Source organism: Kogia breviceps, chromosome 12 (genome assembly GCF_026419965.1).
Source record: "Kogia breviceps isolate mKogBre1 chromosome 12, mKogBre1 haplotype 1, whole genome shotgun sequence".
NCBI classification, from domain to species: domain Eukaryota; kingdom Metazoa; phylum Chordata; class Mammalia; order Artiodactyla; family Physeteridae; genus Kogia; species Kogia breviceps.
The window spans coordinates 93,674,291-93,690,028 of record NC_081321.1 but is presented as its reverse complement, the minus strand read 5'-3'; the positions used below and the strand labels follow the sequence as shown (position 1 = coordinate 93,690,028).

General features: G+C 40.6%; 1 protein-coding gene across 2 annotated transcripts in view; it reads left to right on the top strand.

The window, feature by feature from the left end:
• The first annotated feature begins 429 nt into the window (after positions 1–429).
• The window catches only part of DDX17 (DEAD-box helicase 17), a 19,184-nt gene continuing 3,875 nt past the window's right edge, over positions 430–15,738 (top strand). Inside the window, exons 1-12 of one of the 2 annotated variants that reach the window (XM_059081856.2) lie at positions 430–861; positions 4,689–4,839; positions 5,508–5,607; positions 6,242–6,375; positions 6,681–6,746; positions 8,154–8,295; positions 8,673–8,833; positions 8,925–9,097; positions 9,425–9,535; positions 9,668–9,729; positions 11,191–11,250; positions 15,231–15,467. In XM_059081856.2, the coding sequence (XP_058937839.1) occupies positions 812–861; positions 4,689–4,839; positions 5,508–5,607; positions 6,242–6,375; positions 6,681–6,746; positions 8,154–8,295; positions 8,673–8,833; positions 8,925–9,097; positions 9,425–9,535; positions 9,668–9,729; positions 11,191–11,250; positions 15,231–15,467 (1,447 nt within the window). In that variant the 5' untranslated portion in view covers positions 430–811. Of the gene's footprint in view, positions 862–4,688; positions 4,840–5,507; positions 5,608–6,241; positions 6,376–6,680; positions 6,747–8,153; positions 8,296–8,672; positions 8,834–8,924; positions 9,098–9,424; positions 9,536–9,667; positions 9,730–11,190; positions 11,251–15,230; positions 15,474–15,738 lie in introns of both variants that reach the window. The other variant, XM_059081855.2, reaches the window with a different exon arrangement.

Below are 15,738 nucleotides of genomic sequence, written 5' to 3'. Positions count from 1 at the left end.
ATGGCTGGCAGGACCATCTTGGAGAGCCAGCCAGGGTCCCTGAAGATGCTCGTGGGCGTTTGGCACCTGGAGACCCTGAAACTTGACGCCTTCAATATGGAGGACAGTTATTGTCTCTGCAAAGCAACTTACACAAGCAGGCCCGGGTTCCGTCCCGTGTCGGAACCCGGCAAAATCCTCTATTCTCTAAACAGAATGCGTTACGCACACTGCGCATCTTCGCAATAGTGGGCCGGCTAACGACGCAAAGAATGTTACGTCGCTCTCCCCCTCCCCTCCCTACCCCTAGTTCTGGTTCAGGTGGTGCGAGAACTCTACGCCTGATCCGTACTTTGTTTTTCTGCTACCGACCACAAAGTGCGCCCGCCTCCGCAACTGACGTAAAATGCTTCCAAGAATACCCGTAGTACTCCGCGAAGCCCGCGGGCTATTCCGAGACGCTGTTTACGTATCGTCTCCGGCGTACGTAGCGTTAAGCTGGAGCGGTCTCAGCGCCGGCCGCCATTTTGTGCAGTCGCTGGGAAGGAAGGAGACGCCTAAACCGCGGCACTGCCGGGTTTGAGCGTAGCCAAACCTACCCACTGCTTCTGTAACCCCGATTCTCTGTGTTTTGCTCCCGTCTCCGACGAGAGAGGCGGCGACGGTGGCGTCTGCGACGGGAGACAGCGCGTCGGAGCGAGAAAGCGCCGCGCCTGCCGCCGCCCCAACAGCGGAGGCGCCGCCGCCATCGGTCGTCACTAGACCGGAGCCGCAGGCCCTCCCGAGCCCGGCCATCCGTGCCCCGCTCCCAGATCTCTATCCATTTGGGACCATGCGCGGAGGCGGCTTTGGGGATCGGGACCGGGATCGTGACCGTGGAGGGTAAGGGGGGAGGAGGAGAGGAAAGGCCTTGTGTGCACGCGGGGCGGGGAGGAGGTTGCTTCCTGAGGAGACCGCAGCCTGCGGTCGAGCGGAAGACTTTAGAGCTGACTGCGAGAGTGGGAGCGACGCTCCCGACTGTGGGAGGCGAGGCGACCCGGGACGTAATACCGGTTTAGAGCGCGGGCCTCTGGGTGGGCCTGGGCCCCCGGGTCACTGGTGACCCGGCAGGGGAGCGGCGGCGGGTTGGCTACGCCCCAGCCCCTGCTTGCGGACGGTCGTCGTGGCGCGGCCAGGCCTCAGCCCCGCGGGGAGCAGGAGGGGAGGCCTGGCCGCCGCCAACTCAGCCCGGGCCTCCTTCGTTTCCTGGCTTTCGAGCCCGGCCGATTTGAGCAAGTCATTTGATGTTTCCAGGCCTAGTGTTCATCCGTGAAACTCGGATGTTCTTGCTGAGAGAAGAGGATGAGGTCTCCGAGTTCAGCCTGGGAAAATCTTTTACGCGAAATGGCTTCCCTGTTCATGGAACTGGAAACCTGGCTTGAAACTAGAGACTAAGAGGCTGACTGGTAGTCTTTAAAATATTTAAAAATTACCTTTAGTCGTATTTTAAAATAATTCGATGGAAGCACATTGGAATGCAAAGTGATGGGATTTCTTGCCCTCAAATGGTCGTTTGGGGGGAGGGAGTTTTTGGTTTGGTCGTTATTACAGGTTTTGGGTTTTTTTTAAATGTTTCAGTCTTTTTTTTTTTTTTTCCTTCTCTTATTGGACTGGAGCATTAATTTCTCGGCCTAGCTTGAAAATTTTTGATGCTGTTAATGCCACGGTTATTGGGTTGGAAGTTAACAGGATTAAACCTGGAGTCCTCCCAGATACTGAGATTCAAGTCTTAATGTGTTTCCCCCCCCACACACCGTTAAAGGAAAAAGTTTCTTTAGAGATCCGTGTTGATTTATGCTGTTTACTTTTTTGTAATAAAAGTTTTATCTATGGATAAAAAGTTTATGTGACGCCACTTCTTATATATATGAGTGTATGTGACCTTGGGCAAGATCCTGAACCTTTGTGAGCCGATTTTCTCATCTGAAGATGGGGATAGTAATTGCCTTTGCATTGTTCTCCAGAATTGAGATACTGTGTGTAATTGTCTCTCTGTAGTCGGCATTCTATTTTCTCAAACATTTTTGTCTTGTGGTTCAGATACAGAAGTACCAGACCTTCTAGTCACAAGCTCCTCAATTATCTCTTAATTTACTAACTAAAAAGGGTTTCTTTGACTTATACCTTGTTACGAAGGAAAATATTTGATTTTAGCATTAAATTCGGAGGGCTGTAAGTGGAATGTTTGCTTAGTGTTTCACAGTATAGCTAAATCTAGAAGTGAATTTCAGTACAACCACTTAGGAAAAAGAACTTAACTTAATGTTACCTAGTTAAATGAAGATGACCCAGAATTCCTCTCTTAAGCTTTATACCCTAGACTCTTAGGCCTAGAGAAACCCTGTACACATACCCCGGTATCCATGTTTATAACAGTGTTGTTCATGACAGTATTAGGAACAGCTCAAGTGTCTGGATAAATTCGTACAATAGACTGCAGTACAGCAGTGAAAAAGAAAAACTTGTATCAACATGGATGAGACAGAAATATAATGTTAAGTAAAACAAGTTATGCTAGAAGAATAACATACAAGGACACTAACAAATATGACAAGACAAAAAAATAACGCAATGGTTAAAATTCGAGATACTAGTTATGATGGGGATTGTAAACTTGAAATAGGCACATGGAGGCTACCAAGGTACTGATAATGGTGGTGTTTTTTTTTTTTACTGTGGGTGTTTGGTTTAATATCTTACTGTATATATGCTTTAATAATAAAAGTTCATTATTTGAAAAGAGGAAAAAGTGAATTACTGATCCATTCTTAGTTTACCCCACCCATATTGACTCTTAAGTATCAGATGACATTTTAAAAAAGACTTTAGAAATAATTCATTTCAAACAAAATGGCACTCTAATAAAGTCTATGCCCTAATTCTACCTTTACTATGAAATTTTCTGTGTTATTTGAATTGCTGCTGTTTGAACTGAACAGAGCTGAAATGGATTATTGTTTTGAAAGGGCAATGAGGTAGTGTACGTACACGGATAGTACAAATATGCATTGTACACTTAAACTAACTTGATTTTGCATGTTAATGTACAAATCTTCAAAACTGATATTTACTGCAAAGCTAAATTAAACTTAATACTCAGTAAAAACATTAAATGAGCAGCATGGTATGCAGGGGGTTAGGATAGGTGCATCTTTAAATGGTGGCGCAAATATACTCAAATTCTACAAGAGAAAAGGCTCAAGTTCTGTTCTAGGTCGTTATTTTAATGTCTGGGTAGCACTGGAATGCAACAGCAGCAGCATTGAAATGGCATCTTCTAGGAATCACATAAATTTATATAAGGCAGCCAATCTCTGAAAATTGGTCTTGGGTCATTTTTATTCTTTGCAAGACTGACAATCTAATGACTTGGCTTTTTTATTTGTAGAGTACCTTATTTAAAATTGTGTTAGTTGCTTCACTTGCAAGTGAGGGGGGAGGGGTCAATCCATGTAGTTTTAGGTCTGTACAGTCTTAAGCCTGAGGGCATATTGAAGGTGTCATAGGTATTGATCAACAGTAGTATAACTGGAATCAGCCAAGTTCTGCCTTTTGAATGTAAATATTTAATAGTCCCAGTAAAATTTCCAGCCATCAATCTTTGTGTGTATTTAGAGAAATGTATAGCTGGGTCTTTAAGGCAAAGAATTTTAAGACCATTTTGAATTCCGGGAAATTGAGGCCCTTTAGGATAGTTAGTACATGTACTGCCTCTTCATTATTACGTGGAACCACTTGCAAGATATGAATGAGTTAGAGTGGAAAAGAATTAAATTCAGTGTATTTTCAGGAGTAAGGAAATGGGATGAAAACATACTGTATATTATTTGTCCATCAGACAACGCCCTGCACTTTAGTAGGTTGAAATACAGAAATGAAGACCATCTTAGTGTTGGGATTCTTCTAGGAAAAGTAGAACGTATCAAGTTCGGCTAATGGCCATATTTGTATTCCAGTTGAACTTGTCTGTTGTGAAAGACAGATAAAGCAAAAAGATTGATTTTTAAATAGAGATTTAAAGACCTTAAATAAGCCTTATTAATGGTTCTATTAGCAAATTTATAGTTAATAGTTCTGTTTGCCTGTGAACAGAAAGGAGAAAGAAGATAAAGGTGGAAATAAAGTGGAAGGAAAGATCATAGATTTTTGCCCTGGCCATTCATTAGCATAAACTAAAGGTGAAGACTAGCCTACCAGTCTTGTAGGGGTCCTAGTAGTTTTCCTTAGCAGATTAGCAGGCAAAAGGAGTGCTCATCACAGTATCAAGGAGTAAGGGGTTCAAGAAGCCATTCCAAGTACAGAGCTGCTTGAACTGTTTTTCTTCCTGTCTACAATTTTGCCCTAATTTAAACTTCTATGTCCTCACCTACATTTCAGAATATTACATAAGAGTAGAGACTTCTATTCACTTTAGTATCTCTAGCACCACTTAAAAAACAGTACCTGGTACATAGTTGGTACCCAGTAACTATTAGTTGAATGAATACAATTAGGCCAGCTTATACTGAGTGTTTACTATGCCAGATGCTGTTTTAAGCACTGTACACGTAAATATTTTTTTGGAGGGGACTGGTAGTATCTTAAGAGTCCCATCTTTTTACATGTTTTTATGGCACCTAAGGTGTTTTGCTATAAAAACACTAAAAAGCTAAAAATGTTGGTGTTTCTAGATTTGGAGCAAGAGGTGGTGGTGGCCTTCCCCCGAAGAAGTTTGGTAATCCTGGGGAGCGTTTACGTAAAAAGAAGTGGGATTTGAGTGAGCTCCCCAAGTTTGAGAAGAATTTTTATGTTGAACATCCAGAAGTGGCAAGGCTGACTCCGGTAAGTTTGGGGGGGTTTATTTACTTTTTTGAACCGAGTAGGTACGTTAGCCAGCATATACTCATATACAGCTGTTGCTGTTATATGTTTTAGTCTAGTGTGGTGGTACTGTCCTTGGTTCTTGTTAGGATTGCTGATACAAGAGAAACCAGTAATACCTAATGTATTACTTAGTTCTCATTTGTTGGTTATATTTTCCACCCAGTTTGTTATGTGGTTTTAGCTGTATATGAGGTGTCATGTTTTTTCATCTGTGAAGTAAATTAAAAATTTAAAACATTGGCTTTTACTCCTGTTTGTATTTTTAACCTCATGATTATTTTGGACTCTACACATGACATGGTGACTTGTTCTGAAGAAAGTGTAAGGAAAGAGAACTTGGTCCTAAGTTCCACATTTTCTCCCTCTTCCTACTTCTGGCCTTGGGCAATTTACTAATCTTTCTGAATAACTTTTCTGATGTGGAAAATGGAATGGTTGCTAACCTGCTTCATTGACTCAGAGTTGGATGAAGCTGAACACATACGAAAGCACTATAAGAAGTGTTATACATACTTTCCATTGTAATTGTGGATTTGGTATAATTGTTCTGCTGTATTGGAACATAAAGTTTTGCATGTTTAGAATAACTTGTTTACTGATTTGTCTTACTTTGTTGTCTTACATAGTATGAGGTTGATGAACTACGCCGAAAGAAAGAGATTACAGTGAGAGGAGGCGATGTTTGTCCTAAACCTGTGTTTGCCTTCCATCATGCTAACTTCCCACGTAAGTGTTTTTTCAGTCCAGTATCTTAATTGTTAATTTAGCTTGAACGGTCAGTGTGGTCATAGGTTTTTAAAGGTTTTGACCCAGGCTCAGGATTTTGTTGAAAAGACAAGTGGGAACCTTTCACAAAGGTTTTTGGGGGTTTTTGTTTGTGTGTGTGTTTTTGTTTGTGTGTTTGTTTTATGTGTTTTTGTTTGTGTGTTTTGTTTTATTTTTAATGCTCATGTGTTCTTTGCTTAGAACTTTTTTGGATTTTGGGGGGTTTTTCCCCATCTTTCCCTGGGGTTTTGCCTCTACCTTTTAGAAAACAGCAAAATGAAATTGCTTTCTAGCTGGTTAAAATTTGAATTAGATAAACAATAAGTGACTACCATGTACCATGGTCGTCATTACCATGTTAAATAGTTCAGAGCAGTGGTTTTCAAGTTTTCGAGGATAAGGGTAGATGGCTGTGGCAGTAGCCTTGAGAAGTAGTAATTAGCAGGTCAGAGATTCAGTACTGAAGAAAAAAACAATACTTGGAGAGATGTAAAGCTGGGTAAATCTTGCCTTCAATGAGCTTAACAGTTTTTTTAATTTCTTTTGGCTGTGGTCCTTAGTTTTACTTAAAGTAGTAATATTGATTTTCGTACAGAATACGTAATGGATGTGTTGATGGATCAGCACTTCACAGAACCAACTCCAATTCAGTGCCAGGGATTTCCCTTGGCTCTTAGTGGCCGGGATATGGTGGGCATTGCTCAGACTGGCTCTGGGAAGACATTGGCGGTATGTACCAGCAAGGGAAGATTTTTAATATTGTGGTAACTTATTTTGCTATAGTAAATACTCCATATGTTCTCAATTCTTGAAATTCTAATTCAGATAGGGATAATATTTCAGCTTTTTTAGCTATCTGAAATATGTGGAAGCATTTTATGTTCAAATATACATTGCACATATGTGTAACAGTTGTGAGTTCTGTTTTCCCTTTCCTAGTTACTTAGGCGTTATCAATTACTGTGATAATTCAGAACAGTTAATATAATGGCTTAGTTTTGGTATAACACTGTCCTTCTTTCCCCCCACCCCAGTATTTGCTGCCTGCTATTGTTCATATTAACCACCAGCCTTACTTGGAAAGAGGAGATGGCCCAATTGTAAGTGTGTTTCAGTTTGTTCACACTTCTAAGAATAACTCCAACTTAATGATTATTGTGTTTCAGGCACTGTGCTTTACATATGTTCTCAGATTTCATTTTCAACCCTACCTTCCATATCTGGAAGAGAGATTATGTCTATCTTACTGATAAATTTTAGACACAATGCAATTAAATGACTTGCCCAGGGTTATATAGGAATTAAATGGCTGAGCTTGAATTTGAACTATTCTTACTTTTAACCATTATGCCCATTACCTTCATATAGAGGCATTTACTCTGCATTAAATTCAAGTGCAATTCTTAATTGCTCATTGATGCTGTGAGGGATAAAAAAGTATGAAATGAGATCCTTGCCCTGTGGCGGACTCGGGTTTAGGATGTGTATTCTTTATGGTTAAGTGATGCGTCTGTAAATGTTTATAGAGCAGCATGATTTTCTTGTTTGATCGTTTTCATTTATGCTATTTACTGTGAGATTTCGGTAGTGGTCTTCAAACATTTTGAATGTACATTCTTTTTTTAATAGAGCTTGCACTCCCTGTATGTTTATGAATACATTATTATAGTATGTCTCAATGTATTCACAACAAGAAATAATGCATTACTTTTCATTAACATAATATGTAATGTATTCCATATGGCTAATAGAGTTTGCTTTATTGTCATTAGTTAATGTCTAATGGATCAGTACACCGAGTGAGAGTCATTGTTAACAGTATATATGATACCTGTTTCAAAGTGTCTTAATTTTGTATTTTTTGGCCAACTTCTTGTCACGTTGTGTATAAGTCATCTTTGTTTTTGCCTAAAGTGCCTGGCTGAGAGCTTAAACTAGATGTCAGAAAAGTGTCAGCTTTGCTCATTTCCTGTTCATCTGTTTCTAATATTTTTCTTTAATTGGAATACAGTTGATTTACAATGCTGTGTTCGTTTCTACTGTACAGTGGAGTTCCCTGTGCTATACAGCAGGTTCTCATTAGTTACGTATTTTATACATATAAGTGTATATATGTCAATCCCAGTCTCCCAATTTGTTTCTAATATTTTATCCATGGTTTTGCAGGAATATTTTATAGCTACTTACTCATTTTGTGAGTTGTTTAGTTAAAACAACATAATACAGTCTGTAAATCTATTTACATAGTACACATAACGGTAATGAATCATGTGTCAGAAGTCAGCCATCATACCACATGCCAAGTATTAGTTCTCATAATTTTTGCCACACTCCGGTGCACTGTCTTATACCCCCTGCCTTCCCAGCGCCCCACCCCATCACATACTTTGAAAGCACCGAATTAGACAATAGAGAATTAAATAACCTTTTGGTACTTTTTTTTTCCTCCTTAAACTTCGGATAGGTGTCTCAAGTGATTTGTTTGTTTGTTTGTTTGTTTGTTTTAGTGTCTCGTTCTGGCTCCTACCAGAGAGCTTGCCCAGCAGGTACAGCAGGTGGCTGATGACTATGGCAAATGTTCTAGATTGAAGAGCACTTGCATTTATGGAGGTGCCCCGAAAGGCCCCCAGATTCGAGACTTGGAGAGAGGTAATGTAAAAAATTCATGTTTAAGAATTATTAGTTTCTCTCATTTTACCAGTTTCTGTAAATGAAATTGAAGAAGAAAATAGTGGATTCTGGCGGGGGGGGGGTGTCATTATTTCAGCAGCTTAGCAATTCTCAAATATGGTTAAAATGCTGTTTTAGGGAAGTTCAGTGTGACTAGAGACTTAAACTTTGTCGAGGTTTGGATGATGATACATAAATTTTTGTTACATCATGCTTTTCCAGGCACTGTGTTAAAAGTTAGTTAGTGCTCTGCAGCAGTGAGTACAACCACCAGAGTTGGTGTTTCTTAGTTTGCTGAGGTTTGAACAGTGTATAAAGAATTCTTAGTTGGATAGATCTTTGGTTTTATTTTACAGGTGTCGAGATCTGTATAGCTACTCCTGGACGCCTGATAGATTTCCTGGAGTCAGGAAAGACAAATCTTCGCCGATGTACTTACCTTGTACTGGATGAGGCTGACAGAATGCTTGATATGGGCTTTGAACCCCAAATTCGTAAAATTGTTGACCAAATCAGGGTGTGTAAAGCCGATAATTCGTTGTCTTATACCCTTTGCCTGTAGTAGTTGCTTAATCTAAAAGAAAGCCTTTCCTTTCCTTGCCGGATAGCCTGATAGGCAGACGTTAATGTGGAGTGCAACCTGGCCAAAAGAAGTAAGACAGCTTGCAGAGGATTTCCTTCGTGATTACACCCAGATCAACGTAGGCAATCTGGAGTTGAGTGCCAACCACAACATCCTCCAGATCGTGGATGTCTGCATGGAGAGTGAAAAAGACCACAAGTATGAAAGATTTTACTCTTTTGATGACGCTGATAAACCTTTCCTAATAATCCTCCAAAACTAAAGTGTTAGAAGCCAGTATTTTTTAGGCTTGAAAACATTAAAAGCATTGCTAGCTTTCCAACAATCCATTCTTCATGTTATTCATCAGAGCTTGTGGTTAAAGGCAAGGATTTGAATCCCAGTTCTGATAATTACCAGCTGTAGAGAAAGTAATTTGAAAAGAAAATACTAAAGCTTTGGAGGATTGATAATGCAAACATAGCTTCTGCGTGATGTGTAGGGGGGTCTTCTCTGGATGACTGAATTGTTTGGTCTTGTTTTCAGGTTGATCCAACTCATGGAGGAAATAATGGCTGAAAAGGAAAATAAGACAATAATATTTGTAGAGACGAAAAGACGCTGTGATGACCTCACTCGAAGGATGCGCAGAGATGGGTAAGTGTAGCACTGAGGTAATTAATTTGCCTCAGATTTTGTAGTTCAGTAGGAATTTCTAAATTGGTGTTGTGAATGTTGTGTAATATTTCAACAATGCCTAACGTGTACTTTGCTCTTTTCTTCTGACAGTTGGCCAGCTATGTGTATCCATGGAGACAAGAGTCAACCAGAAAGAGATTGGGTACTTAATGGTGAGTTCAAAACTAAGCATTGTCCTTATACTCTGTTTCAGGGATTGGCAAACTTTCTGTACAGAGCCAGGTAGTAAATACTTCCGGCTTTGCAGACTGTATAGTGTTTTGTGTCACAACTGTTCAACTCTGCTGTTGTAGCACAAAAATGGCCATAGACGTTATGTAAAGAGACAGCCTGGCTGTGTTCCAACAAAACTTTATTTGCAAAAATAGGCATTGTGCCAGATTTGACCCAAAGACCAGGGTTTGCCCAGCTCTGGTCTAGTTAATTGAATATTGGGGGCATTTTTGTCATCTCCACCATACTTCAGGGTCATTAGTGCTGGCTCTTTACACCACTTTTTCACCACTTAGACCACCCTTTCTTTATCTAATGAGTTCTTGTCTTTATAGATAAGTACACCAGCCCGGAAGCTCCCCACATCCCATACTTGTGGGATTTTAATGGATGCTTCATCACATTAACTCAGTCTCCCTCTCCACTCCTCTCCTCTCCTCTCTGCTCTGGGAGGGGGGCTCAAAGTTCCAAGCTTCTCTGATCATGGCTTGGTCTTTCTGGTGAACAGCCTCCATCCAGGAGCTATTCTGGAGCCCATCAAGTGTCTTTTCACTAGAAAAAAAGATTCCTGTCTTGTTCTTGTTCTTGTTTAGGAACTCTTGTTCAGGGACCAGGGTCAAAGACTTAAGTATTAGAATAAAAGATTCTCCTAGCATCCTTGTTTTACAAGGGTTTTAGGAGCTCTGTGCCAGGAACTGAGGGCAGAGACCAGTATATATATTCTGTTTTTTTTTTTTTTTTTTTTTTTCTTCCCCTGTACACGGGCCTCTCACCGCTGTGGCCTCTCCTGTTGCGGAGCACAGGCTCCGGACACGCAAGCCCAGCGGCCATGGCTCACGGGGTTCAGCCGCTCCGCGGCATGTGGGATCCTCTCGGACCAGGGCACGAACCCACGTCCCCTGCATCGGCAGGCGGACTCTCAACCACTGCTCCACGAGGGAAACCCTATTCTGTTATTTCACAGAGCAAAGTTAATGGTTTCATTCCACATCTTTTAAACTTCCTCCCTTTCCATACCCCCTCCCCCACCCCCACTTTTGTTTTTGTTTTATTTGGGAGACAACTTTGCTGTCATAATTTAAGGGAAGAAAATTTCCAGCTCATGGTAATTTTGTTACACATCGCCACACCATTTTAATGGTGCTTCATTATTAGAGGTAAATTTTTTCATCTGTTGCTCCTCTGCTAAAGGTGAGTATAATAAATATTTTCAAAAGAATTACTATTATCTTCAAATTTAAAAGAGCTTGGCGTGTTCTTACACCATTACTTGAAGTTTTAATATGATAGGGTAAGAAGGCCAGATAGCTGGGAATGTTTATTTGGTCATTTTTTAAGATATATCATGGTGTAGCCTTAATCTTATAACTTGTTTTCATGGTATTATCCTTGTTTTTCAGAGTTCCGTTCTGGAAAGGCTCCCATTCTCATTGCCACAGATGTAGCCTCCCGTGGGCTAGGTTTGTATAGATAGGTGTCTCTGTCAATGGTATATGTATCTTTTGGTTAAAAGATTTGCTTGTCTTTTCACATTAGAGTTGCATATATGTGTGTTTAGATAAATATTTAAAGGAGAAGAATTACAAAGTATGTGATTCCCCTTTCCCCCATGATTTTTTTTTAACCTTGGTGGGGTTTTTTGTTTGTTTTTTGGGGGTTTTTTCCTTTTATTTTCAAAGTCTCTTCCTGCTCCTAACAAACAGGCTTTGGTCTGCAGCAAGGCCTAGGCATGACTATTTAAACCGTTAGAGGGAGAGGAGACATTCATTTGCGCAGCTCAACTTCTTCCTGGTTTTATTCTATATTCTGGGTGAATAAAATGAGCCCAGTTGAACCTAGCTATTGGAAGCTAGTTTCTTCAGTTATTTATTTCCCCTCTACCAATCAATCTGCGGATGTCCAATTCCATAAATGCTAATATATTCTTGGGATTTAGTAAATCTATAGATATGATACCTTTCAACAATCTGCGTTGCCCAATTTAATTTACTGAAGTAGAACTATTATGAGCACTCAGTTATCCCCTCCTCCCACCCATACTCGTATCATCGATGCACTGTCTTCCAATTTAAGAACTTAATTTGAAGCTGATGTTCCGGAGTTTTCAACCCATTACGATTTAAGGTATACAGAGATATTTTGTGGTACTTTAGCCCATTATTCTGAGCAAAACAGGTGTAACTCAAAACTTATATTTTAAAAAATGATAGAGTATTTCTGTCACAAATATATTTTAAAATTATTGACAGATACTAATTTCTTGCCCAGGAAGGCGAGAAGCACCATATTCCCTAATATTCAGCATAAAGAGAGCAAGTATTCAGACTGGAATACAAAAGTAATGAAGGCTTTTTAAACATTGCACTCATCATTCCCTCCTTCAGAGGTGGTGACTTGCAGCATGACTGAAAAATTGTCTCTGCCCTCTGAGGTCATGTCTGGATCTGTGCGGTTAGAACTTGGACCTGTTGGGAGAAGAGGCTGAGGCCTGAAAGCAGTTTACATAAAAGCTTTCAGTGATGGTGGTTTTTAAACAGGCTTGCTATGTGCTGGTAGCTTCTTTGTGCATCTTGCCTAGACAATTTAAAATATTTGTTCCATGTCCCCCTGCATTTCTAAACCAACTCAATTGGCTGCTGTTAGAATAACTTCGACTCTTCGTCCCACCCCCACTCATCCAAGAGAGGGGAGAGGGAAGGTATCTGAGTCTGTTTCTTGTTACTCAGCATCAGTGCTTGTTTTGGGCCCCTTTGTTTGCTGCCTTGTAAAAATCAAAAGGAAGGGGAAAACCCACCAAAATGGCAGAATGCTGACCAAGGTCCTACAAGATCCTGGAAAGTGAAGGCTTCTACCTCATAAGACAGGGGTGCAATTTTCAGCTGAGTCACCAGGCCTTTTTTCACTTCCTGTCGAGCGATGGCCTCTTAAATGTTCCCTTCAGGTAAGTTCTTCGATTCCCATAATTTTATAATAGTCATCCTCCGGAAACCACTATTTATTCCCTTTCCAGTGGGATATTTTTTATTTTTCCTTTTTTTGTTTAAACTACACATTGTTAAACTAAAAGTATTGAATTGATTTTGTTTTGTTTTTTAACAGAAGCTTTGATAGCAGCTGCAGATCACTCAGTACATGGCCGAGGCAAATCTACATTGGCCCGAAGCAGCTCTAGATGAGCCTATTGGCTAGTCTCAGCCCCTCCCAATTAGTGATTGGAGATTCAGGCCATGTCATAGGGCTCGTCAGACAAAAAGTTCTTACCCTGGGCAGCTGGCCAAAACATTAACTTTTTGATTTCTTAGCCTGCAACAGCATCTTCACTAAAGACACCAAGGTAATATTGTGACAGTGCACAAATAACATCAGGGCAGGCTAGACTAGACTGGAGAGAAACAGATTCTGCGCTTGCTCTTATGTGCCCTCAGCCAGCTATATCTGTGCACACACAAGACATCTTTCTAGTATGAAGAACTTGCACCATGTCTGCCCAGTATTGAACCCTTCCAGAAGTATTCCCAAGTGTTGATAGCTGAACTGTTGACTCCAGTCCTCAGTGCTTTCTGCTAGGAAAGCACACATCTGTGCATCCAGTGCAATAATTCAACCTGCTCTGCTGCCTGTGGTCATACACAGTGGGAGTGAGTAAGGAGCATTATCCTAGCCCTGAAGATGCGGTCATGGAGCATAATTCCCCATTCCCCCTGTCTCACATCCCTCCTGGCCCTGTAAATTTTTGTTTTCCCTTTGTTACATCAAGGACCCTAGCCGGAGACTCACGCTGCCCCCTGTGATAAGTGCCTTCTCGTCTTTCTGGTGTGATTTCAGGACTTTAGGGGTCAGTAAAGACTGAGGAGCCTTTATTGTAATAAGAAACAGACATAATGCCCCTTTCTTCACAGGCCCTTTAACAACAGCTGAATTTTTTTTTTTTTTTAAATCATCTCCCCTTTCCCCCTGAAATTAATCCAGTCTGGGCAATAGATGCAGTCTGACCCTTTGGATGTAACTTACATTTTTTTTATTAATTATTTTTTTCTACAATCACCCCAATTATCCTTGGGGGAGGCGTTGGAGGACCTGAAATTTTTACCCGAACCCAGGTTCTCCGGCGCTTGGCAACCAAATGGGGCTACAGAGAAGCATCTAAGCCAGTTCACAGAGCGAGCGTGTGTGGGGACTTCTCACTGCCACGGACCCTTGATGCATGCTCCCCGCGCTCCAGTGGTCCCGTGTCAGAAGGCGGAGTTTTCGAAAGGAGGCCGCCAAAAATAAAAGGCAAAGAGACGGGATCGGCTGCAGCGGTTTCCCAAAGGAGGAGGGAGTGTGCATCGGTCTGGTAACAAACAGAGAATGTTTTTTAATTATTTATATCACAAAAATCTGTGTTTTATCTAGGATATTTTCTGAATATTCTTTGTAAAATGCAGATTTTTTCCACAAAACATTAGGATTCTTTGTTATATTCTTAAATTTGTTTGTTTAAGTAGGTTAAAGTAGACATTTAGCTGAAAGCATTACACTAACATTTACATACTTTAAGCTTTAGGAGGTTATTCAATCCAATTCCCAGCAGTGGACAGAACATTAAACTTGTGTCTCAAGGTTTCATGGTTTTTCCCACACTCTTTGGCTGTTTAATTTTCCAGGTTACATAGACAATCTTTGATAATTGAAGCAAGGACTGAGTTGAAGTAACCTTGAGTTGAGAAAAAAACCTCATTTGGCAGAGCTGGGCTTGGTAGTACAGTGTAATTTTAGTGTAATGTGCTCTTGTGGTAATTGAAAGAGGAAAGGTAATTTGGATATTTCTGCAAAGGAAAATAAGTGTGTATTTAACTTTGGCTCTGATCAGTTTTGTTGTTCTATTTTTTAATATAAGCAAAAAATTTTTAATCTAAATATCTTAAGTCTCCATGAAAATGTAGTAATAAAGTATATGAAGTTTTTGTTTTTGTTTTTGTTTTTGTTTTCTTTTCATTTTGCTCTGTGACTGGTTTAAAGGTAAGTTTGTTATATTACTGGTAGATTTTGCCAGGCTTCTCCCAACAGAGTAGAAGTGATTTGGCCTTGTAGCTTAATGATGGTACCACCTTCTACATTCCAGTTTTGAAAAGGATGGAACTGGAATTTGGTACAACTCCTGTCAGTATATTGGTTAAGATACAGAAGAGGCAGGAGTTTGGATGGTTGAATGGGATTTCCTTAGGATTTTACAGCTGATAAAGATGCTGCTTCCTCTGCATGTCCCAAGCATCATTAATCCTCTTTTACTCTGTTGGGATGAGTCTTTTTTTGTTCCTGTTCAGAGTGGTTACTAACTTAATCTTCTCTCCTCTTGCTGTCATCTGCATTCGTGCTTCCCACCTGTTGTTGGCATGTCCTTTACCTTCTCTTTCCCTGCCACATCAACCTACACACTGACTCATCGTTGGCTTTGAAGATGTGGAAGATGTCAAGTTTGTGATCAACTATGACTATCCAAACAGCTCAGAGGATTATGTGCACCGTATTGGCCGAACAGCCCGTAGCACCAACAAGGGCACCGCCTATACCTTCTTCACCCCAGGGAACCTAAAGCAGGCCAGAGAGTTGATCAAAGTGCTGGAAGAGGCTAATCAGGCTATCAATCCAAAACTGATGCAGCTGGTGGACCACAGAGGAGGCGGCGGAGGAGGGGGTAAGGGTAAGTCCTGGAGTTTTCCAGGTACTGCCAAGGTATCTTTTTTGTGTGTTCATTATGCCTTGTTTTTTTAAGCCAGTGAAGGTTAATGTATGTTGCTTAATAATTTTTCATAATCTCTTCTCAGTAAGACAATATGAAGTTTGGGAGCCTGTCATAGCCTTAGTAGTATGTTAGGTTTTTGGTTTTCCATACGGAGAAATCAGTAATTTTATACCATTTCATGGTAGTAGAGACAGGCATAGTTAACTGGATCTGAATTGGACAG